The sequence below is a fragment of the Mobula hypostoma genome, chromosome 28 (genome assembly GCF_963921235.1).
Source record: "Mobula hypostoma chromosome 28, sMobHyp1.1, whole genome shotgun sequence".
Taxonomy (NCBI): Eukaryota; Metazoa; Chordata; class Chondrichthyes; order Myliobatiformes; family Myliobatidae; genus Mobula; species Mobula hypostoma.
In genome coordinates this window covers 15,924,833-15,949,914 of record NC_086124.1, presented here as the reverse complement: position 1 = coordinate 15,949,914, position 25,082 = coordinate 15,924,833, and the positions used below count along the sequence as shown (strand labels likewise).

Genomic DNA, 25,082 nt, shown 5'->3' with positions numbered 1-25,082 from the left:
GACTACAACAAGTGGGCATGGGTTAAGTGTGAAAGCTAAAAGTTTAAGGGGAACTTGCGGCGAAAGGTCTTCTCTCAGGGGGTTGTGAGAGCACGAAGCGGAGGCCCGTGAAAGCGGTGCATGCGAGTTAAATTTCAACAAATAAGAGAAGTTTCGCTAGGTACATGAATGATAGGGGTGTGGAAGCCTATGTTCCCTGTGTAGGCCGATGGGGGTAGGCCGTTTAAATCTTCCGGAACGGACTAGATAGGCCGAAGGTCCTGTTTCTGTGCTGTACTGTTCCAGGACTTTATAACTCTGGTGAAGACACGCTCATTACAAACACATGAAGGAGTCTGGGAGGGCGGGAGTGAAAGTAAATTTTAATCTTCTCTTTATGACCCCTGTCAGTCTAAATATTTTTCCATCACTCGCAGGCATCAGTAAATACAACATATCCTTAAATCGACAAACATTAAACTCACCTAGGACAGTTATTTGCACCGATTCACTTTTCTCCGATTCTACATTTTCGCATGTGTAAGAACAGCTGTAATCTTCCGAGCCGGTCGACATTGCCATGTTAGTAAACTTGGCGCTGTCTCGTTCAGAAATGTATCTGAATTCACTGGACACATCTTCCCCTTTTTGGTTCAGGAGAAATGTTCCCTTCGAATATAGACACTTATATGTTTTACAAGTGAAAGTGATCTCTTCACCGGACACATAGACTCCGTCCCTATGGACAGCTGACAGTATAGGTTTCATCAGTTGAGATGCAAATACAGAGAATAAATCGATTCAGACCACGCATAACCTCAGCGTAATCTTTACACGTGTTTTAGCAAATATGAATATGTTATTTAAGTTCAATGTCGTCTGAATTTTCTACACATACCCCTCATTTCCGAATTCATCGTCATGTTACCTAAGTTTTACTCGCAGAGAAGAAAATCTGTCCATATGTAGCATGGATAGCCGGGTAACTGTTGTAGCAATGTGCAATCATTATGTGTTGTGAGAATGGAATATGGGCATGACGCTACTTATTTTGTTACCATAATTATCCAAACTGACGGCGTGAACATCAGTTTCTCGAACTTCCAGAAACTTTTTTTTTCACCATTCTCTCTCCCTCTTCTTCAATGTCCTCACTATGGTCTCTTACCTCTTGTCGTCACATGCCTATCAGCACCAAATCATGCCCCTCCTACTTCCCTTTCCTCCACGGACCATTCTCCTGTCTTATCAAATGCCGTTTTGCTCCAGCCCTTTAACTCTTCATATAACACAGAACATAGGATAGTACAGCACAGTATAGGCCCTTCGGCCCACAATGTTGTTCCGTCCCTCAAACCCTACTTCCCATATAAGCCCCCACCTCAAATCCCTCCAGATACCTGTCTAGTTGTCTCTTAAACTTCACTAGTGTATCTGCCTCCGCCACTGACTCAGGCAGTGCATTCCACGCACCAACCACTCTGTGAGTAAAAAAACCTTCCTCTAATATCCCCCTTGAATTTCCCACCCCTTACCTTAAAGCCATGTCCTCTTGTATTGAGCAGTGGTGCCCTGGGGAAGAGAGCTGGCTATCCACTCTATCTATTCCGCTTATTATCTTGTACACCTCTATCATGTCTCCTCTCATCCTCCTTCTCTCCAAAGAGTAAAGCCCTAGCTCCTTTAATCTCTGATCATAATGCATACTTTCTAAACCAGGCAGCATCCTGGTAAATCTCCTCTGTACTCTTTCTAATGCTTCCACATCCTTCCTATAGGGAGGTGACCAGAACTGGACACAATACTCTAAGTGTGGCCTAACCAGAGTTTTATAGAGCTGCATCATTACATCGCGACTCTTAAACTCTATTCCTCGACTTATGAAAGCTAACACCCCATAAGCTTTCTTAACTACCCTGTCCCCCTGTGAGGCAACTTACAGGAATCTGTGGACATGTACCCCAAGATCCCTCTGCTCCTCCACACTACCAAGAATCCTGTCATGTACTTTGTACTCTGCCTTGGAGTTTGTCCTTCCAAAGTGTACTACCTCATATTTCTCCGGGTTGAACTCCATCTGCCACTTCTCAGTCCACTTCTGCATCCTATCAATGTCTATCTACAATCATTGACAATCTTCTACATTATCTACAACACCACCAACCTTTCTGTCGTCTGCAAACTTGCCAACCCACCCTTCTACCCCCACATCCAGGTCGTTAATAAAAACCACGAAAAGTAGAGGTCTCAGAACAGATCCTTGTGGGACACCACTAGTCACAATCCTCCAATCTGAATGTTCTCCCTCCACAACCACCCTCTCCCTTCTGCAGGCAAGCCAATTCTGAATCCTCCTGGCCAAACCTCCCTGGATCCCATGCCTTCTAACTTTCTGAATAAGCCTACTGCGTGGAAACTTGTCAAATGCCTTACTAAAATCCATATAGATCACATCCACTGCACTACCCTCATCTATATGCCTGGTCACCTACTCAAGATGCTCTATCAGACTTGTTAGACACGATCTGCCCTTCACAAAGCCATGCTGACTGTCCCTGATCAGACCATGATTCTCTAAATGTCCAGATATCCTATCACTAAGAATCTTTTCCAACAGCTTTCCCACCACAGACTTAAGGATCACTGGTCTATAATTACACGGACTATCCCTACTACCTTTTTTGAACAAGGGGACAACATTCGCCTCCCTCCAATCCTCCGGTACCAGTCCCGTGGACAACGAGGACATAAAGATCCTAGCCAGAAGCTCAGCAAACTCTTCCCTTGCCTCGTGGAGCAGCCTGGGAAATATTCCTTCAGGCCCCGAGGACTTATCCGTCCTAATGTAATTTAAAAACTCCAACACCACCTCTCCCTTACTATCAACATGCTTCAGAACATCAACCTCACTCATATTGTCCTCACTATCATCAAGTTCCCTTTCATTGGTGAATACCGAAGAGAAGCATTCATTGAGGTCCTCGCTCACTTCCGCAACCGCCAGGCACATCTTTCCACCTTTATCTCTAATCGGTCCTACCTTCAGTCCTGTCATCCTTTATTTCTTCACATAATTGAAGAATACCTTGGCATTTTCCATTACCCTACTCGCCAAGACCTTCTCATGCCCTCTTCTTGCTCTTCTCAACCCCTTCTTAAGCTCCTTTCTTGCTTCCCTTTATTCCTCAATAGACTCATCTGATCCCTGCTTCCTAAACCTTAGGAAGGTATGCTTCCTTCTTCCACCTGACTAGATGTTCCACCTCACTTGTCACCCATGCTTCCTTCACCCTACCATTCTTTATCTTCCTCACCGGGACAAATTTATCCCTAACATCATGCAAGAGATCTCTAAACATCGACCACATGTCCATAGTACATTTCCCTGCAAAATCATCATCCCAGTTCACACCCGCACGTTCTAGCCTTATAGCCTCATAATTTGCTCTTCCCTAATTAAAAGCTTTCCTGTCCTCTCTGATTCTATCCTCTTCCATGATAATACGAAAGGCCAGGGAGCGGTGGTCACTGTCCCAGAGATGCTCACCCACTGAGAGATCTGTGACCTGACCTGGTTCATTACCTAGTACTAGATCTAGTATGGCATTCCCCCTAGTCGGCCTGTCCACATACTGTGACAGGAATCCGTCCTGGACACACTTAACAAACTCTGCCCCATCTAAATACTGGGAACCAATCAGGTGCCAATCAATATTAGGGAAGTTAAAGTTACCCATGATAACAACCCTGTTAGTTTTGCACCTTTCCAAAATCTGCCTCCCAATTTGATCCTCTGTATGTCTGCTGCTACCAGAATACCCCCAATAGAGTAACTGCTCCCTTCCTGTTCCTGACTTCCATCCATACTGACTCAAAAGAGGATCCTGCTGCATTACCCACTCTTTCTGTAGTTTCCATCTGTCTAGAACTTATTTTGGGATATGACGCAGAATAGGCCGTTCAGGACCTTCGATCTGTTATAATATTGTCACACGCATGTAGAAACATAGAAACATAGAAAATAGGTGCAGGAGTAGGCCATTCGGCCCTTCGAGCCTGCACCGCCATTTATTATGATCATGGCTGATCATCCAACTCAGAACCCAGCCTTCCCTCCATACCCCCTGACCCCTGTAGCCACAAGGGCCATATCTAACTTCCTTTTAAACATAGCTAATGAACTGGCCTCAACAGTTTGCTGTGGCAGAGAATTCCACAGATTCACCACTCTCTGTGTGAAGAAGTTTTTCCTAACCTCGGTCCTAAAAGGCTTCCCCTCTATCCTCAAACTGTGACCCCTCGTTCTAGACCTCCCCAACATCGGGAACAATCTTCCTGCATCTAGCCTGTCCAATCCCTTTAGGATCTTATACGTTTCAATCAGATCCCCCCTCAATCTTCTAAATTCCAACGAGTACAAGCCCAGTTCATCCAGTCTTTCTTCATATGAAAGACCTGCCATCCCAGGAATCAATCTGGTGAACCTTCTTTGTACTCCCTCTATGGCAAAGATGTCTTTCCTCAGATTAGGGGACCAAAACTGCACACAATACTCCAGGTGTGGTCTCACCAAGGCCTTGTACAACTGCAGTAGTACCTCCCTGCTCCTGTACTCGAATCCTCTCGCTATAAATGCCAGCATACCGTTCGCCTTTTTCACCGCCTGCTGTACCTGCATGCCCACTTTCAATGACTGGTGTATAATGACACCCAGGTCTCGTTGCACCTCCCCTTTTCCTAATCGGCCACCATTCAGATAATAATCTGTTTTCCTATTTTTGCCACCAAAGTGGATAACTTCACATTTATCCACATTAAATTGCATCTGCCATGAGTTTGCCCACTCACCCAACCTATCCAAGTCACCCTGCATCCTCTTAGCATCCTCCTCACTGCTAACACTGCCACCCAGCTTCGTGTCATCCGCAAACTTGGAGATGCTGCATTTAATTCCCTCATCCAAGTCATTAATATATATTGTAAACAACTGGGGTCCCAGCACTGAGCCTTGCGGTACCCCACTAGTCACCGCCTGCCATTCTGAAAAGGTCCCGTTTATTCCCACTCTTTGCTTCCTGTCTGCTAACCAATTCTCCACCCACACCAATACCTTACCCCCAATACCGTGTGCTTTAAGTTTGCACACTAATCTCCTATGTGGGACCTTGTCAAAAGCCTTTTGAAAATCCAAATATACCACATCCACTGGTTCTCCCCTATCCACTCTAGTAGTTACATCCTCAAAAAATTCTATGAGATTCGTCAGACATGATTTTCCTTTCACAAATCCATGCTGACTTTGTCCGATCATTTCACCGCTTTCCAAATGTGTTCTGAGATCGCTCGTGCCTCGGATTTTTAAAAGCTAATATTGATCTTTACCCTGTGAATAACAAACACCAATTCATTCAAAGCTATTTCAGTTCCATTTAGACACCTTACTTTATACATCGGATGCCTATTCCCTTTTCCAAATTCGAGCAAATTTGGTTTCTTCTGGGTTGGTGTGAAACACATACGCTAAAAATGTTCACTGCACAGGTTCCAATGGACCTTGTACATTTCACCTTGCGTGACATTGATGGATTCCATATCGGTACTTTTGTTGATTACCCTGTTCTGTTCGGAAGGAAATTTATTGCGGAGATTCCTGTACATGTAATTCTGGAATTATAACCTCTGCTTTTGATTTTACGAAAATTGTGGGTGGGTCCAATTTGCCTCTTCAAGTTGGCCTTTCTTAACAATGCCTTTATAACGAATTCACTCTGCATCTATAGTAATATTTTATCATCTTCCCTCCTTACTCTCAAAAATAGCATTTCCGTGAACTAAACCAAGGATTGCAGTTGTTTTTGGGCCTTAATGTTGAAAGCACTAGGTTTGTATCAATTATATCAGAGCCGTAGAAAGATCAGAGACAACAGATAAAGTTGCTTTAATCACATAACACATCGACCAAACAGCAAGATAGAACAGCAGCTTAATAGGAATAATCAATAAACTTTAGCACGCACCTTGAACGTTTTCACTCTGGTCCTTCACGACCGCTGTAAGGGGAATTAAAAATAAATTACATCATTTGTACATCATTCTTACATAAACATTTAAAAGCCTATTCGCAGAAATACCCTCTTCATTATTTCATGACTTATCACTGGAAGCGCTCTCCTTCGAAACACCACCCCCACCCCGGGGTTCAAGCAACAGCTTTGAAACTCTGTCAATCAGGCACTGTCTCTGCCGGACATTCTTCACCCCATGGAACAGAATCATGACGGAAACAGAAAGACCAGTGCGTGGATAGAGACAACTTTCAATTATCGCCTTTCAATTATTCCATGGTCACACTCTTATCTCAAGGACACCACTTCACAGTCACCACGTCATTATATAATTCTCTGGATCCGATAATCTGCTAACATAATCAACAACATTCAGGGACGAAAACATAAAATATGGAGAACATCATGGTCAGTCGAATCCCATCCTTGTCTACAGAGTTTGTAACAATACATGCAGGCATTAAATACACTAAGATTCCCGGTATTTACCAGCGATTCAACTGCTAATTTGGACAACTTCTTGGAAGGAGAGATACGTCATGACCTACATAATCCGTACACATTAAAAGTAGGTATCAATTATTGAATGAGGCATAACTAAATAAAGATGAAGAGAATACGCTCAGGCGACATGCTAGATATTAGTATTATTTCTGCTGTTCAGCAGGGAATGGTGTAGTAAAATACTGGGGATTGTCGTGTGAAGGATATCTCCATCTTTCATCTTTTCTTTAGCTGCGATGGTAAATTTTCAGCGTGGGAGCTTACTGAGCAGAAGACTATCATAGTGGAAGGAATGGGAAACAGTGCCAAGGTTTCTTTGAAATGAATTATTGAGGGTTTTAAGGCTTATTTCAATTCAACAGAGGGTTATTGAATAAAATTTTGAGGATCGCTTTTAAATGTGAACAACAATCAAGTGGAGGTACTTTAGCTGCTGAGAAAAAAATATTATAAAAACTAGTGATGATAGTACAATTCATGGTCAATTCCCCTTTTCTCGGTTGGCCTGGACCAGCGGTAACCAGAGGCCACCGCGACAGATAGCCAATCAGAACAACGAGTCATAAACACAAAATACTCTGCAGATGCTGGGGTCAAAGCACCACCCACAACACGCTGGAGGAACTCAGCAGGTCGGGCAGCATCCGTGGAAAAGATCAGTCAACGTTTCGGGCCGGAACCCTTCGTCAGGCCCTGATGTTGACTGATATTTTCCACGGATGCTGCCCGACCTGCTGAGTTCCTCCAGCGTGTTGTGAGTGAGAACAACGAGTCAGACGCGAACACTGGACGGAAGCAATACTGAATTGCGCACAGATGATGTCAGTTCGACTGGTGACGAAAAATTTGCAACCTAACCTCTGGAATCGGCGTACACACTTGCAATCAATCAGCCAAACCGAACTACTAAACGTATCTATCCATCTATCTATCTATCTATCTGTCTGTTTATTTATCTGCTTATCTATCTGTCTATCAATCTGCCTTTGTTTGTCTGTCCATCTCTCTGTCTCTTTATTTCTCTCTGTCTCTCTGTCCATCTATCTGTCTATTTATCTCCCTGTTTAACTACAGTTTATCAACCTGAAGAGATTTTTCTTGAAAAGACTCACCACGCGATGAGAGACTACATGAGGACTATCAAAACCAAATTAGTATTTGCACGGACCGTAACGAATATTTACTTCATTTTCTTCAGAATAGTCATCTCCGTTTGGGCTGTGAGAGCAATAGCTTTTCATCTATAGATTCTTACAGCAAGTTAGTTTTAGATTTCTGTGTATATCTCATTCGGTCTGTACCCAACCGCCAACCTTCCTTGTAGCTCATTTAAACATGCTGGGCAAAGTTATTCACGGTTCTGTTTGTGTTCTCAAAGAACTGGAACAAGTGAAAAGGCGAAGTCAGGAGAGGGAAGCAAAGTGTTAATCAGATTGACAGTAAGGTGGTAAAATGGTTTAATCTGAGGTGGGAAATTGCACTTGTTGAAAAAAATACTTTTCTTAGAAACTGGAAGTTGGAGGAATGTGGTCATATTAGCCAGTCCCACATTCCTCAACAAATGTTAAATGCGGAAGATGAACAAATAGCTATTCTGGAGGTTAAGCATTGTCCGTGTTAACTACTGTACTGATAAAATCTCTTTCAATTTGTAATGTCGGATATACTGAATAGGTTATGAACAAATATTTTGAACAGACAGTTTGTGCAAGTGGCCGTTGTCAGTACTTTTCCCAGTATTAAGCCGTTTCTCAGAAGTGCATGAACCCGACACGGAACAAGGAAGTAAAAACAAGCATTGACAATAAAATGAGATATATTTGATAGCAAATTATTTATATCCCTGGCAGTAAGTTTGTTGCTACTCCTGAAATTCTTGTGAGTCTGAAAATGCATGAACTAAATTAATTTTCTGTAACCGCATATTTTTCACACGACACTTACTCTCCCTCTTTACTACATCTATTAACATGTCATTTATCTCCATTTCTTCTCTTTCCTGCTGTTTTCTGCCTGTCTCTCTTTCTTCTTTTCATTCTTTCTTTTCACTTTCATTCTTTCTTTCATACTTCATTTCATTCTCTCTTCCTCTTCTTTCTTTCTTTCTTTCTTTCTTTCTCTCTCTATTTTCATCTTTCTCTCTTCTTCGGTCTCTTATTCTCTTCTCATCCCTCTACTCCAAAAACCCTTTCCGTTTGAAAGCATTTCGTTTTGTTGAGAATTACGTGAGCATCTGGTAGTTTGGTGGAAATAACTTGTTCGTTGTCTAAGAATTAACTGGTGATTTACTAGCCCGGTTGGACGCTGTTTTTTCCAAGGGATCCTGGGTTCACGCCTCTCTGCTGACCTATAAGGGTGAGGCGCCCTTACAGACAGAGCAGGGAAGTGAAGTCAAGATGCGTTTTAGGGTATTACAACTCTATTTGAAATGTTCCACGTGTTATGGATTATCGCTCACACAAGTCCCCTGGTGACATATAGGAAATAAAAAAGGCAACGGTAAAATTTTAAGGAAAAAATAAAACTTTCAACTGACAGATTTTTTTAAAAATCTGTAACGTTCATCTAAAAGGCTATGACGACGGCAGTTAGTGGCTTTATTTCAGTCAAGCTCTTATACAAAGAAGACTGCGCCGCAGAAGAAAGACTTCACAGAACAATCAACCGAAAACTATTTTCAGAAATATCCGCTCTCTGTCTTTAATGCATATTAGTCACTGTGTCAATAGCTGGACACAAGGGAAGACGGTTGCACACAATAGCTTTCTGCTACCACTGTTGATTTCACAGAACTGAACATGGGGACAGAGCTCGCTTCTGAAAAATTTTCAGTGAATTTGACGATGTTAACTCAGCTCCAGTTAATGAGATCTGCTGTTTGCTGGAATTTATTTCTATGCACTACTGGCCTCCGCCTACGCAATGATCGGTTGATCGTGACTGCGTCATTTCCACAGTTAGATTTGCCAATAATCATCTTAATACCCGTCCCGCAGAATTACAACTGTATCAACAAACTATCAACGCGATAGTTTTATTTTAACAAAACATATTTCCTAAGCATTGTATTCCTGGTGATGCAGTATAAAGTTGCAATAATGTGGAAAACGAACTATTTTCGAATTTATATCCTCCTTAAACATTTCTTACCCTCTATAAGTGGTGTTTAAGTCCCTTTTTCCCTCCACGTTGGGTCTTCTACCAGACGCCCGGGAGCATGAGGGTCCGGCGCAGTATCTTAGCTGTTGCTAGTAGCGCTCTTCTCTGGACTGAGATCTCAGATGTTGTTCCCGGGATTTGTTGAAAGCACTTTCCCAGTCCAGGTGTTCCTATCACCGCCGGGATTACGCTGCTTTCGACCTTCCACGCCCTTTCTATCTGCTCTTTCAAGTCCTGGTAGCTCTCCAACTTCTCACATTCTTTCATCCTGATGTTACTGTCATTCGGGATTGCCACATATATTGCTATTGCTTTCTTCTGTTCCCAGTCCAATATTATTGTAAGGTTGGTTGGCGGATACCTGCTATCAGTCTGATTTTGGACGTCCCACTTGATCCTAGTTCTGTCATTCTCCACTAAATTCTCAGGTGTTCCTCATCGGACTTGCGAGTGTCCAATCCCTACCCAGCGCTGATATTTCTGTACACAATTCCTACAACTTAGTTGTGTGGATCAGTGTGTGCTGTCCCTGCCTGCATCTTGCACCCTGCTGTGTGTGCTGAATGGTTTCCGCGGATTCCTTGCACAGTCTGCATCTTAAGTCTTGTCTGGTGTGAAAGAACTCCGCTTATGTTGCTCAGCGCCTGGTCTTGTGCAGCCATGAGAAGCGTCCCACAGACCTGCAATTTCTAGCCATTGTTGGGACTTTCTTAAGTCGGCCACCGTTGATATCTGGCGTTTGTACATCCCTTGGGCTGGCTTGTCCTACCATTGTCTCTTGTCCTCTGGCACACTTTACTTACAGCTATATCCCCTGCCTGCTGTCTGAGGCATTCTCCTAGCAGGTTGGTCCATAGCGACCATTTTCCTGACATCTTCATGAATGATTCGCATCTCTTCCAGGACCGTGGGTTTGACCCGGCCAAGTTCCCGCCTCTTTTATTCCTACGGGTGTACATTCATTCGCTTGACGTTGGACTTTGAAAGGACTACTCCTGTTTGCAGTTCCTGCTCTTGACATCAGCGGCTTCCAGATTTTTCGCTGGCCCCAGCCACTAATACATATACCTATATGTACACAGACACACACACACACACACACACACACACACGTTTGTGTGTGCTTGCGCTATATTTTCAGCTTGCTTATGAAAAATGCCGAGGACATAGGCCAAAATGAGCTAGATTTGAAGATGGAGAGGCTCGCTGAATTGTTGTTGTTGTTGTAAGATCATTACTTCTGCGTTGCTCTGCGGAAACAAAGGGTTGAAACGGAAACGCGGTTTTACCTCAGATACATATCATGCCGGATAAACTGAGGCAAGTGTATGTTTCAACAATTTGTTTGCAAAGTAAAACAAATATACACATTTCGCAGTGAAGCGACAGAAAAATAGGGATGGAAGATGCACAGGGCAGAAGATGAATTTGCCGGAGAAACAGCAGCTGTAATGTAAAAAGTTTAAATGAGGCCACGTGATTATGTTTCAAGGGGTAAAACCGAATAGAAATTATTACTATTAATAATGCATGCTCTGTGAAAATGACTGCTTCTGATATAATGTTAAAAGAGCTAGAAGTCATAAAGCAAAGAGGCAGTTTTAACCAGAAGTAACTGTAATCCAGAGAAAGAGGAACTTGTGCCCACAAGGCACAAACAGGCTAAGCACAAACACAGCTAAATATAGAGTACACTATCCATCGACTGTGGGAAACAGCTTGTACCTTTTCCTCCTGTTTGAGCTCTGTACATGCACATTTTCTACCAACAGAATGCAATGGGTTATGGATTTTACAGGGGAAATTTTTAACAGCGTTTTACAAACCATATTTTGGAATTTAATTTCGCCGATAACTAACCCTCAGTATTTTATCTTGTAGCAAAATTCATTTTGTTTTAATTCTGTACAGAAACGCAAGTAGCAAAAAAGCAGCACAGCGGGCGTAAGACGAACACAATAAAACTGAAGCAGGTGAACGTATCTAGATTGCAGAAAAGTGAAACGGCGCTAAAATGCCTGTCCGTGAATCAGCAGAGGAGGCATTCCATAAATTTGAACTAAGATAGCTTGCACAGAACTTTTCATCGGACTCACGCTGACGATCACGGTATGTTGTCGGCACTGAATACCACCGTTTAAATATGGAATAGCTTCACGACTCACCGATTAACAGCAACAACGCGGCGGTGATCATGATCTATTTTGTACTGCTTGGACACATAATTGTTCTGTGCCGAGAAGATTCTGATACTGCTGGTATTTTCAGGACTTGTTAAGAATGTGACTGCAGAAGGGAGGAGCTGAAAGGAACACGTGACATAGGACATCACACGTGGGTACAGAATTAGGCAATTCGTCGTAATGAGTCTGCGCACCATTCCATCTGGGCAGTTTTATCATACCTCTCAAACCGATTCTCCTCCCGTCTCCAAGGAACCTTTGACTTGGTTACTGGGCAACAACCTATGGACATCCAATGTAAATGTACCCAATCTCTTGGCAGACACAACTGTGTCAAGCAATGAATTCCACAGATTCACGATCTATTGTTAGAAATTCAGCCTCATCTCTGTTGTAAAAGATAGATACTCTGCTGATTCCAAAGGAAATAACAGTGTTACAGTAACATTACAAATGCACAGACATGCAAATACAGGAAGCGAAGTAAAAAGAATTTTAAAAAAAGTTATCTCAAACAGTCAAACAGGAGGGGTCATCATTTGCCCGGTTATAGATTTACTCATTATAGAGCCTAAAGGCCGAGAGTAAGAATGAACTCAGATAGTGCTCTTTGGAAAGGCGCAGTTGTCGTTGTCTATTAATAAAAGAGCTCCTCTGTTCAGCTAAGGTGGCATGCAGAAGATGAGAAACGTTGTCCAGAATTGCTAGAATATTCCGTAATGTCCTTCGTACTACCACCCTCCAGTGTGTCCAGTTCGATTGCTATAACAGAACCAGCCATTCTAATCTGTTTGTTGAGCCTGTTGGCATCATCCATGTTGATGTCATTACCCCAGCACACCACCGCATGGAAGATTACCCTGGCAAAAACAGTCTGGTAGAATATGTGAAGGAGAGGCCTGCATATTCCAAAGGATCTCTTCAGGAAGTAGAGATGACTCTGGCTCTTCTTGCACACAGCCTCTGTGTTGGTGCTTTACTCAAGTCTATCATCCCCAGGTTCACTCTCAAGTACTTGTAGGTCCACACCACATCCACATCCTCACCATCAATAGTAACACTGAGCAGTGCAGGCTTAGTCTTTCACAATCTCCTTTGTCTCACTGATATTGATCTGCAGAAAATTCAGCTTGCACCATTTGACAACGTCCGTCACCAGGGCTCTGTACTCATCCTCCCGTCCTCCCTTTAAACATCCAACTATTTCTGAGTCATCAGAGAATCTCTTCAGATAACATAACTCAGTGTTGTATCTAAATTCTTAAATATACAGGGTAAACAGGAAGGGAGCCAATACAATCCCCTGTGGGGCCCCAGTGCTTACAGCACTATCTGACATACAGCTCTGAAGCCGCACAAACTGTGGTCTGCCAGTTATTATCAAGGATACAATGGAAGTTCCAACTTGCATTAAACCGAGCTTCTCCCCCAACAATGAGGGCTGTATGGTATTGAAAGCACTTGATAAATCCAAAAAAAAACATGATCCTCACAGTGCTTCCCTGCTTGTCCAAATAGAGTAGGCTCTGTTCGGCAGGTAGATAACACTTTCGTCAAATTCAATGTTCCAGTTTGGCATACTGCAGGGTATCGAATGCTGATCTGGACAGGGCTCGGAGGTGAGCAAGGCGCTGGGACAAGAACACAGACATGGGCTAGGACATTGGATAGGCAAGCGAGACCAGGAGAAGGAACTGGGAACTAGGAGCCTGGACTTGGACTCCAAGCCGGAGACTGGACTAGGACCCAAAACCTGGGTCTTGACTTGCACTCGGACTCCGGAACTAGGCGAGGACATGACGTGGCTACAGGGCTGGACATGGCTTGGCTTCTTCATGGCTTGGCTTCTTCATGGCTTGGGTACTTCATGGCTTGGGTTCTTCGAGGCGAGGGCATGACGAGGTTTGGATTCGGACTCCGAACCAGAGACTGGACAAGTACCCAGAACCTCGGGCTCGGACTCCGGAAGTAGGCGAGGACATGACGTGGTCTTGGGAGACAGGACTAGGCGAGGCTACAGGAGAGAACGAGAGACTCCTGGGCAAGACCCCGAGGGAACTCCAGCACAGGACGAGGGAACCTTGGACTTGGGACTACCGGAATGCAGAACACAGAGCCTTGGTCTTGGGGAGGACAGGAACACAGAGCCTTGGTCTAGAGTACGGGAACATGGAGCCTTGAACTTGAGAGACAGGAACACAGGGGCATGGAGCACAGAGCCGGGATCCCTCCTTGAGAAAAGGACGTAGGGCTGGGACTCATGCACAGAATGCTGAACACGACGAGACGGTTCCCAACACTATGTAGCAGCAAACGGCCAGGACTACCTACAGAAGGCGTGGACATAGAAACAGTTCCCAACACTAGCTAGCAGCAAACGGCCGGACCTACCTAGCGAAGGCTTGGGCGCAGAGACAGTTCCCACTGAACGATAGACAGTTCCCTATCTTGATACGGCAAGGCTCCGGTCTGGCTCCAGTGGTTGAACTTGACAAGGTTGCAGGCAAGGATCCAGACACAGGTTGCACTAATATTCCCAGCCCCAAGACCAGCATTGGGTGCCTATGATTAAACCCAACTGACTTGTACTCGTTGGAATTTAGAAGATTGAGGGGGGATCTGATTGAAACGTATAAGATCCTAAAGGGATTGGACAGGCTAGATGCAGGAAGATTGTTCCCGATGTTGGGGAAGTCCAGAACGAGGGGCCACAGTTTGAGGATAGAGGGGAAGCCTTTTAGGACCGAGATTAGGAAAAACTTCTTCACACAGAGAGTGGTGAATCTATGGAATTCTCTGCCACAGGAAACAGTTGAGGCCAGTTCATTGGCTATATTTAAGAGGGAGTTAGATATGGCCCTTGTGGCTACGGGGGTCAGAGGGTATGGAGGGAAGGCTGGGGCGGGGTTCTGAGTTGGAGGATCAGCTATGATCGTAATAAATGGCGGTGCAGGCTCGAAGGGCCGAATGGCCTACTCCTGCACCTATTTTCTATGTTTCTATGAAACAAGGGACAGCTGGAAGACCCAGAGTCCGGTGTCCACGGACCGAACCGTGAACCGGAACGCGGACTTCACGGACCGGAGTATGACAGTGGGTGCACAGAAGGACAGTCGAATTGTCTGAGGAGCTTATTCACTGTTAGCTCTCTTTTAGATTTTATGTATCTGCGAAAAGAAAGACCTTGGTGTCCTCATTTACACTATCGGCATCTCATCTTCATATTTCATCTTTTATCTCCTTTATATCTTTTGCTTGTCTTCTGTCGGTTTTTAAATGTTTCCCAAACCTTTCGCTTCCCACTTAATTTTGATATATTCTCTGCCCTCTCTTTTGCTTTTATGCTGTGTTTGACTTCCCTTGTCAGCTGCGGTGGTGGCATCCTGCCTTTAGTATTCTTCTTTGTAATGTATCTCACCTGGGTTTTCTGAATAGTTCCCTAAAACTTCAACCCTTGATGTTTACCCGCGTATCAAACTCTCTCGTGACTATCGCACCATTGCCCATTTTACATGCGTCTTCTATCTTCCGTTTCAATTTGTACCCCAAATCCTACTACTGTTTGGAAGCCATGAGGGTCTTTCTGACTTTGTAGTTTCTTAAACTACCCACGAGGATTCTACATCTTCCTATCCCATGTTAAGTTTTTATAAGGTTTTGGTTTCATCTTTTGCCAACAGCGTCACCCACCTCCCCTCAGCCTAACTGCCCATCTTTAGTCAAAATATGTATCCTTTCCTGTTAGACTGTCAACTACTGATCTTTTTTCATCCATGACTCGGTGACGCCTACAACGTCGTACCTGCCAGTCCCCATCTGCTCTACAAGATCATCGACCTTGTATGCTGCGTGCCTTGAAATACAACACATGCAGTCCTGTATTTGTTTTCAGTTTTCCTTAGGTTCCTGTTACCAGAGGTTAAATTCCTATCGATTTCTAAACCTTTACGTCTATTTATTTTGTCTTGAGATTTTGCAACTTCCCCGGCACTTTCCTTCCGGTATTCTTACTTCTGCAAACCGTTGAACTGTTGAACCTACTATTTCGATTAAAGGCCCATTTTAACGCATCCCACTGACTACAATTTTGCTGGATCAACTTTCTATCCTTCTTCACCATCTCACTACACACTGCACCTATTTGTATATTAACTGCCCCGTCCTCCGCCCGATCACTCTGGTTCCAAATTCCCTGTCAATTTCTTTAAACGCTATCCAACAGTTGCGGCAAACTTGCGCAACACTGCCCCACCCAATTTCAGGTGGAACGGATCCTGTTTGTACAGGTCATATGTTTCCCAAAGAAAATCCCAGTGATCCAGAAATATGAAGGCTTGACCCAATTTCTCAGCCACACATTCACCTGCCTACACATCCTTTTCTTACTCTCACTGACGCGTGGTACAGGCCGGTATACAGAAAAAACTGCATATGACGTCCTGCTTTCTACCTAAATCCCCTTGTTGCAGCTTCAGGACCCCATCCCTTTTCTTACTTATATCGTTGGTACCAACATGTTCCACGACTTCTGGTTATTCAGTGTCCCTCTGTCTGCTGTGGACCTGATCGGACACGTCCCTGACCCCGGCACCTGGTTGGCAACATACCATCGTGATGTCTCCTTCATATCCACAAACTCTCCTGTCTGCTCTTCTAACTACGGAATCCCCCATTACCACTGCACTCCCTTTCTTCCCCATTCCCCTCTGAGCCAGAGCCAGACTCAAGAACCAGAGACTCAGATGCTGCTGACGTCATTAGCTCCTCCTTCCGCAACGGTATCGAAAGTGGTAGAGTTATTAATGAGGGGAATGACCAGAAGGGTAGTCTGCACACTTTCAATTTGCTATCCCTCTTCTGACTACCTGCTACACGGATGCTGCAACCTACAGGTGACTATGTCACTTTTGCTCCTATTTACCACATCGTCATTCTCCCGTACGAGCCGAAGGTCAGCCAGATGGAGCTGCAGTTCTCTAACACGCATGTAAAGAGCTGCAGCTGGGTTCATATCGTGCAGATTATATTATATTATGTCATGTGTGAAGCCAAGCAGAGCTGCAGAACAGATGCCGTTAATGAGAGAGAGAGATAACGAGAGATAAGGGAGAGCCATTCAAAATACTAATAAGAGAGAAGAGAGAGATAACGAGAGAGAGACACACACACAATTCAGTATGTTGGCGTCTGCCACAGACAGTTTGCGTTGAACCTGAACTGCTCATTAACAATCCTTCTGAGACAATAGGAAGTGTGAAGTTTGATGGACAGGTGATACCCCATCAGGGGGAGGATAAAATAGCAGGTTTGCTAAGGCACAGACACACACGCCACGAGACCCTGGAAAGAGCATTGTGCCCCACAAGTTGGTGAGAGCTTGGAGGACCGATTCGCGGAAATCGGTCAGAGGCTCACAGAGTGTAAAGTTACGACCGGTGGGAACCTGTTGTGTGTCCGCCCATGCCTGTGTGCCGGGTTCACCATGAAAGAACGATCGCATCCGGAACGGAGGGGTCACAGTCGGCGACCACAACGGGATCAGAAGGCATCGAAAGGTTTGCCTGAAACCTCAACCGTATCTCTCATTCTCTCTCTCCCTCTCTCCACCTCACCCCCCCCAACGGTACAACAACAGCGATTACTTCGAACCACAGTAAACTGAACTGAACTCTGCTTCACCTTAAGACTGACAATTTACCCCTAGACTGCGATAGAGCTTGGTTGATTCCTATTACCCTATTTCTGTGTATATGTGTATACTATCATCTCTAAGCTGTTACATTTATATCCTTGCGGTTAGTATACTGTATTACTTATTTTCTAAACTAAAAAAAACTTTATTAGTTTCTAGTAATCACAGACACCAACGAGTGTTCCATTTCTACTGGTTTGACAACCCAGTTACGGGGTGCGTAACAATTATATTATATTATATTTAGCCTTAAGATTAGTCACAGAATGGAGGCGATCTCATCGAAGCAAAATCATTGAAACAGGTCACAGCTCCTCATGACAGAGAGGGAGATCATTCAGTCCTATTCTATCAGAGTTTTCTATCATTGCTTCCTATTTTCCCAATGACATATCTCATGCAAATCTAACTGAAAGCCTTAGCGCTCTGATAGACATTAGGGACCCTTTTACAGTTATTAATAAATCTATATTGAATTTCCAATAGATATGAGTATATATCATCCACTCTGAGCTGTGTCCGAAAAAGTGTTGATATGTGTTTTCATTACTATGGAAGCAATAAGAAAAATGCTATATGTTACAAAGAACATAGAACATAGAATAGTACAGCACATTACAGGCCCTACGACCAACAATTTTTGTGATATTATATGCCTCCCATTTACTTTTATGCTGTCTATGACCTGTTGGCAGCCTCAGTGGCCTCAGATGTCCTTTAGAATACTTCTTTATCTCTGGCAAGCATCTTACCTGTACCTTTTTAATTTCTCCCAGAAACTCAACCATTGCTGTTCTGACATCATCATTGATAGAATCCAATCAACTTTGGCCAACTAATCTCTCATGCCTCTGTAATTCCCTTTACTCCACGATAATAGTGGTATGTCTGATTTTAGATTCTCCTTCTCAAACAGCAGGGTGAATTCTTACAAAATATAATCACGGTCTTCCAAGGGTTCTATTACCTGAAGCTTCCTAATCAAATCTGGGTTATTACATAACACCCAATCCAAAATTGCCCATCTCCTAGTGTGCTCAATGATAAGCTGCTCTAAAAAGCCATCTCACAGGTATTCTTCAAATTCTGTCCTTTGGGATCCAGCATCAAATGCTACTTTTTTCCTAATCTGCCTACACTTTGACTAACATAACTTTTCCTTTTTGACGCGACTTTTCTATTTCCCATTGTAACTTGTATACCACATTGTGGCTACATTCGGAGGCCAGTAAAGAACACCCACCAGGGTCTTTTTACCCTTGCAGTCACCTACAGTTATTTAAACAAATAAGAATGCTTAATCAACCACAGATATTAGCAAAGTACATTTATTATCAAGGTTGTATACTATTTACAACCTCGAGATTTGTTTCCTTACAGGCAGCCACAAAACAAAGAAACCCCAATAGATCCCATTAAATCTAAAGAAATCCATCAACCTCGACACGATTCTGCCGGATCTCATTGCCTCCAAGTCCGCACCAGCAATGGCCATACTTGGCCAATTCCCCGCTCACCAGTCCAGACCTCGCCGTCTCGACTGGGCCCTCACACTCCACAAAGCAATCGTTCTGCACCTTTGGGACTTCAGTTCCCACCGCAAAAATACCAGATGCTACAGGCAACTCAACAGCATCAATCTTACAGGGAAGTTAGTATATTGTTGGCAATGGCCACTTACCAGAAAAAGTATGATTAATATTTAATTGTTTTCTTTGTTTCATTTGCCGCTAGCAAGTAATCACTGTACTTCATCAGCGCCCTCTCAAACCAGAATTCCAATCTGATATGTCACTTGCAAATTCTTGTGCAGGACTCCCTGCAGCCATTGATTCGTTTGTATTAAAGGGAAACGAAACACTAGTATTCATTTTGAGAGGAGCAGAATGCACTTGCAAGTATTATCAACAGTTTTGGCCTCTCATCTAAGGGATGCAGTAGAATTGGAAAGAGCCCTGAAGAGGTTCACAAGAATGTTTCCAACAATGAAAGGGCAAAGACTAATTAGGGATCATCAGCCTGGCTTTGCATACGGGAAATTGTGTCTCATCAATCTGAGTTTTTTCTTTGGAGAGGTGAACAAGAGGATTGACACATTGTCTCCACAGACTTCAGCAAGGCCTTTTGTGAGGTCCTGCAAGGTAGAATGGTCTGGAAGCTCAGTTCACGTGGAATCCGGGGTGAGCAAGCCAATGGGTGCAAATTTCTCTTCATGGAAGGAGACGGCAGTTGATGTTGGAGAATTGGAGGTCTGTGACTAATGTGCCAGAGGGATCAGTGCTGGGCCCACTGTTGTTTGCCATCTATATTAACATTTTTTTTAACACTATCAATATGTTCACAGCTAACACTAAAACTGGGGATGTAGGGCACAGTGAAGCTGTTTATCTAAGGTTACAATGGGATCTCGATGAAATGGGGCAATGGACAAAGAATGGCGGATAGATTGCAATTTGGACAGTGTAAGGTACTGCACTTTGCTATGTTAAACTAGGGCAGGATTGTTTGTGGGAGCTTCCTACGTTAAAGAAGCTGCAAAGTACTCTACATAAAAACTGAATATTTTTGCGGCATGTGGTGTGGACCCTGTGCTTATGGACACTATTCGCAGAATTTTCGGTTTAAGATCATGTTCCTGAAGGTGAGTGACAGCTTACTGCTAGTCCCAAAGGAACGAAATTTGAGTAAAGCATATAACAACATATTATGCAGTAAATCGTGGTAAATTGTCAAGGCAAACAATGATGAGGTGAGCGATTTCGAGGGATGAGCCGTACTGGTAGCCCGTTGCTTCGGGCTGGTGCCGTGGTCTTGGCCCAGAGCGTTTTGCTGCGGTGAGGCACAATCAGTTGTTTGGACAATAAAAAAAAAACCGGCCCAGATAGCCTACAAAGGCAGGGTATCGGGACCGGAGGGGAGGGTTGGGCCGATTTCCCACGCTCTCTCGCAATGTTCATTCCGCGACGCTGAGGCTATGAGTCTACCCCAGGCTGTTGCGTTTCCTCTCTGCAAGCTTACCGGCGGTTTCCACCGCTAATATGATGAGCTGAGACCAAGGCTCGGGCCTATTCCAGGGATTCGGATCTAATAACTCAATCTGGTTCAGTAAACTGTTCGGCGCTAAGCGCAATGAATGTTGGTCTTTCTGAGTTTTAATTAAGTTCCTTCGGGTTTCTCGCTTTGTGGCTATCTGTAGACAGATAAATCCCAAAGTTGTATAATTTCTCCAGGCTTTAATAATAAATACGCTTTGAACCTTGCTTACCCAGTAACCTTCGTGATGCACAATTCGCCGGCGAGACCCAACGATAAAACGCGCAGGCGTAAGGGTCACAGACAGCTCCGAATTCGCGCATGCGCTCAGTGGAGAAAAGGGTCTGCAGAATCGGTCGCAGGTAAGAACGGCGTTCCGGTTGGGGGTTTCATTGGTATCGGCGTGAGCACCGCAATTGAGAAGCAATTTCTGTGAGGCCGGACTCACCGTAGCTCTGCACCCCGAGACAGTTTCGGTTTATTCCAATTTTCTTAGTCCCAGGTTTCTGCTGATGAGCGAAGGTTTGCCGTCATGTCTGCAGCACATGCGCATCGCTGCAACAGTGGCAGGATAGAGGGGTCTCTCTCTTCGTGGGGGTTTCTGGGTACAGAGACAGCCATGGATACCACTACCAACGCTTTCCCAACTTTTTGTAGGATGTATTTGGAAGCGCAGGTAGAGTAAATGGGATCAAACGGATCTCTCAGACACTGCCAGGCTCCAGCTATCTAAATCCAAGTCTGAGAAAATTATAATTCTGACTCTCTCTACCCTCCAGTCTAGGAAAATGTCAGTGCTGCGTGGATAAAAAACAAAATTCCTTCATCTGCTTTAGTTCTTGGAAAAAACTACCTCGTTGTAACAATGTGCTATCAGAGCTCACCATAGAGACTATACTTATCTCATCTGGAATGTTCTTCACCCATCAATGTCTTTTGTAATTTTTTTTTTACAGGATTGAAACAGCAAAGAATTTGTATCTGGGAATCTCAAACACAAGGAGTTCACTCACGCAGCCGCCGGTTCGCAGACACCCCAGTGAGTTTAATATGGAGAGAGGCAAGTCACCTGCTGTGTGGGTGAGGAATGTACTCAGTTATCCAGCCTGAAGAAATATTAGCCCGTTCACACCATATATGAAAGGATTCACCTGTTCTGTCTGCGGGAATTAATTAATTTTGTCAGCCAAGCTGGAAATACATCAGAAAATTCACACCTGTGAGAGACTGTTCACCTATCCCATGTCTGGGAAGAGATTCACTCACTCAGGCAACCTGCTGTCGCTCCAGTGAGTTCCCAAGGGAGAGTGACCATTCAACTGTTGTGTGTGTGGGAAAAGATTCACACCATCATCTGGTCTTCTGACACACAAGCGTTTTCATACTGTGGAGATGCCGTTTACCTGTTCAGATTGTGTGAAGGGATTTCCTGACTCATATCAATTGAAGATACATCAGCGACTTCACACTGGGGAGAGGCCATTCACCTGCTCAGACTGTGGGAAGGGGTTCACTCGGCCATCTGAACTGAAGCTACATCACCGAGTTCACACCGGGGAGAGACCGTTCACCTGCTCGGACTGTGGTAGGGCATTTACTCAGTCATCCAGCCTGCAGACACACCAGCGACTTCACACTGGAGAGAGGCCATTCACCTGCTCAGACTGTGGGAAGACATTCACTTGGTCATCTGACCTACGAGCACACCAGTCAATTCACACTGGGGAGAGACCATTCATCTGCTCAGACTGTGGAAAAGGGTTCACTCGGTCATCTCATCTGAAGCTACATCAGCGAGTTCACACTGGGGAGAGGCCGTTCACGTGCTCAGACTGTGGGAAAGGATTCACTCGATCCTCTGACCTGTTAGCACACCAGTCAGTTCATACTGGGGAGAGATCGTTCATTTGCTCAGACTGTGGGAAGGAATTTATTCGGTCATCTCAACTGAAGATACATCAGCGAGTTCACACTGGGGAGAAGCCATTCACCTGCTCAGACTGTGGTAAGGCATTCACTCAGCAATCTAGTCTGCAGATACACCACCGAGTTCACACTGGAGAGAGGCCATTCATCTGCTCTGACTGTGGGAAGGGATTCACTCAGTCATCCACCCTTGTGGCACACTACCGGGTTCACACGGGGGAGAGACCATTCACCTGCTCTGAATGTGGGAAAGGATTCACTCACTCATCCAACCTTGTGACACACTACCGAGTTCATACTGGGAAGAGACCATTCACCTGCTCTGAATGTGGGAAGGAATTCACTCGGTCATCCAACCTTGTGACACACTATCGGGTTCACACGGGGGGAAAAGTTTAAATAAGTTGCATTCTGGATATTTAACCACTGCGATTGCTGAATCCGGAGGCAAGTTCAAAGATGACTGTTGGTGCCAAACTCTGCAGTTATTGCTGCTGTTCATCACACCCAGTTCTGCACTCTTGTCACTGGGCATGAAAGGAGTTTCCTCTGTTGATGTTTGCCTTTAATGGGATTGGAGTTTAATATTCTGGATCTGTGACTAATAAATCAGTTCTATTTTAAGCTCGTCTCAGGTACCTGGTGAAACTACAACACCTACAGTGTACAGTAGGGAATCAACTCAGCCCAGCTGCTCCCTGCCAGACTTTCTCTACCTCGATAGTCCTTTTAAATCCATCCCTGCTGTTCGCCTCTGCCTTTTCCTGTGGTGATGGGATCCAAATAATCACCACTCTGTGGGTGAGGTTTCCCTTGAATTTCCTGCGCGACTTTTTGCAGAATGAAAGAAGATGAGCTGACTGTAGTTATGTCTGATATGTTCTTCATTTAGCATATTTCTGGGCTGAGGAAGAATGTCATTGACAGCTAACCTCCTACTTCCCTGCTCTTTTCAACATTATGGGCCATCTTCACAGCTTCTCAAGGGCTCTGTCTCACACAGTCGGGTTCTTAGAACACACCACTGCTCTCCAAAGTCTGAAAGCAGATTGGGGAATCATTAGTTGGACGTTCAATGGAGTAGAGTTGGAAACCAGAGGCAGGTCAGGACAGGGCAGAGTTTGGGACTCTGGACAGTAGTAAGAGCACATAATGATGAGCAGGGAAACAGCCGGTGGGAGTGGGGGGTGTTGCAATGAATGGCAGAGTAGCGACTTCTGGAAGCCGATTGATAGAGTAAAGAACTGGGTTGAAATTTGACACACTATGCCTGTTGACAGAGGGTATATTGCTTGTGGGAGCTTGTTGTTTTAAATTGTTTGTTGTGTTCTCGTAAAAATATTGACTGGTTGATACACACAGGAGGTACTGCAGATGCTGGAAATCTATGCACACAATGTGGTGAAGGAGCTCAGCAGATCAGGCGGCATCTATGGATGGGAATAAACAGTAGATATTTTGGGCTAAGACCTTACAGGAAGCCCCCTTTCAATGGCACTGCTCTTACCCAGAACCCTGAGAGGTTTAGAATGTACTATTGCTACGAATTGAGTGTGCAGGTGCCGAGAATCTGTTGGATCCAATTGTTTAATTTTTATTGTCATTTTATTTGCAGTTTAACAAATAATTATCTACTTGTATTTGAAGTAGCCTTTGTATGCTTAACAGTTTAATATGTCTCTAATGGTTGTACAAAGTAGAATTCTGGAGCTTCTTTGCAATTCATTAAGTGAGTAAGTGTTTCTTCATTGGTTAAGTTTTACTGCAGCACTGACAAGTACATTCTAATTGGATCATTGTCTATAGATCCGAATGGAATTTTTCTTATCTTTGGGTATAGAAGTAGTTGCTTTTTGCTGGGTGCCATCTTTTGTTTTTCTCTCTCTCCTTCAAGTAGTAGACCCCTGTCACTGTTCTGTTCCTGTTCTATTAACTTTTAATAAAACAATTGTGAAGCAACCAGTTTTATGCCTCATTCCTGACTTCTAAAAGACGGTTGGACTTAAACACCAAAATATGTCAAATGATGTAGTTGGCATGATTCAGAGCTCAGAGCAATCAAAACATTGAAATCATAGAAGCAGAGGAGCACAGATTGAAAAAGCTACTAAATTCAGGCAAACTGGTAGAGCATGGGGAAAATAACTAAATTTGTGTTGCAGGACAACCTGTTAAAATTTTGAGATCATGGGCAAAGTACATACTTCAGATTGAATTAAAACAGTGGGCAAAATTGCGAAACATTTAAGTTTGATAAGGTTATTGAAATATACCATCAATGATGAACCTAATAAAATGTGGCTCCTGATGATATTGTCAGGAAATGACTACTACTGATTTAGTGATAAGACCGTGTGGTCAGTTTGATCGAATGTGTGAGCGACTGAAAGAGTTAACAGGACAAGTAAAATCTTTTACGAATCAAAAGAAACATGAAACTTATGATAAACTACAAAAACAGCATGACAGTTATGAGATCACTGGGCTCTCTTCCAGGCAAATTGGAAACTGTGCAGAGGAGGTAGTTTCCACCTGAGCTAG

At 44.0% G+C, this 25,082-nt stretch overlaps 3 protein-coding genes and 1 pseudogene across 7 annotated transcripts in view; 2 read left to right on the top strand and 2 right to left on the bottom strand.

The window, feature by feature from the left end:
- The window catches only part of LOC134339078 (alpha-1B-glycoprotein-like), an 89,168-nt gene extending 68,186 nt beyond the window's left edge, over positions 1-20,982 (bottom strand). For 4 of the 5 annotated variants that reach the window (XR_010016341.1, XM_063035384.1, XM_063035385.1 and 1 more), the window contains exons 1-2: positions 20,848-20,982; positions 5,997-6,029 (exon numbers count right to left, since the gene is read on the bottom strand). Coding sequence is in view for 4 of the 5 variants with exons in the window: in XM_063035384.1 (XP_062891454.1) it covers positions 5,997-6,029; positions 20,848-20,938 (124 nt within the window). In the remaining variant the exon portion in view is untranslated. Of the gene's footprint in view, positions 1-5,996; positions 6,030-11,872; positions 12,197-20,847 lie in introns of those variants that run through there. The other variant, XM_063035383.1, reaches the window with a different exon arrangement.
- LOC134338864 (histone H2A type 1-like) overlaps positions 1-25,082 on the bottom strand; it is a 597,857-nt pseudogene that overhangs the window by 268,010 nt on the left and 304,765 nt on the right.
- LOC134339082 (histone H2A type 1-like) overlaps positions 1-25,082 on the top strand; it is a 318,239-nt gene that overhangs the window by 258,522 nt on the left and 34,635 nt on the right. The window contains exon 3 of the mRNA XM_063035392.1: positions 8,935-8,956. Coding sequence (XP_062891462.1) covers positions 8,935-8,956 — 22 coding nt within the window. The remainder of the gene's footprint in view (positions 1-8,934; positions 8,957-25,082) is intronic.
- On the top strand, positions 20,958-24,485 carry LOC134339081 (zinc finger protein 239-like). The gene is made up of 2 exons (XM_063035391.1): positions 20,958-20,977; positions 21,572-24,485. The coding sequence occupies exon 2, from the start codon at positions 22,008-22,010 to the stop codon at positions 22,938-22,940; it is 933 nt and encodes a 310-aa protein (XP_062891461.1). The 5' UTR covers positions 20,958-20,977; positions 21,572-22,007; the 3' UTR covers positions 22,941-24,485.

Coding starts and splice junctions, on each gene's coding strand:
- LOC134339081 (XM_063035391.1), top strand. CDS start 22,008: ATGCCGTTTACCTGTTCAGATTGTGTGAAGGGATTTCCTGACTCATAT.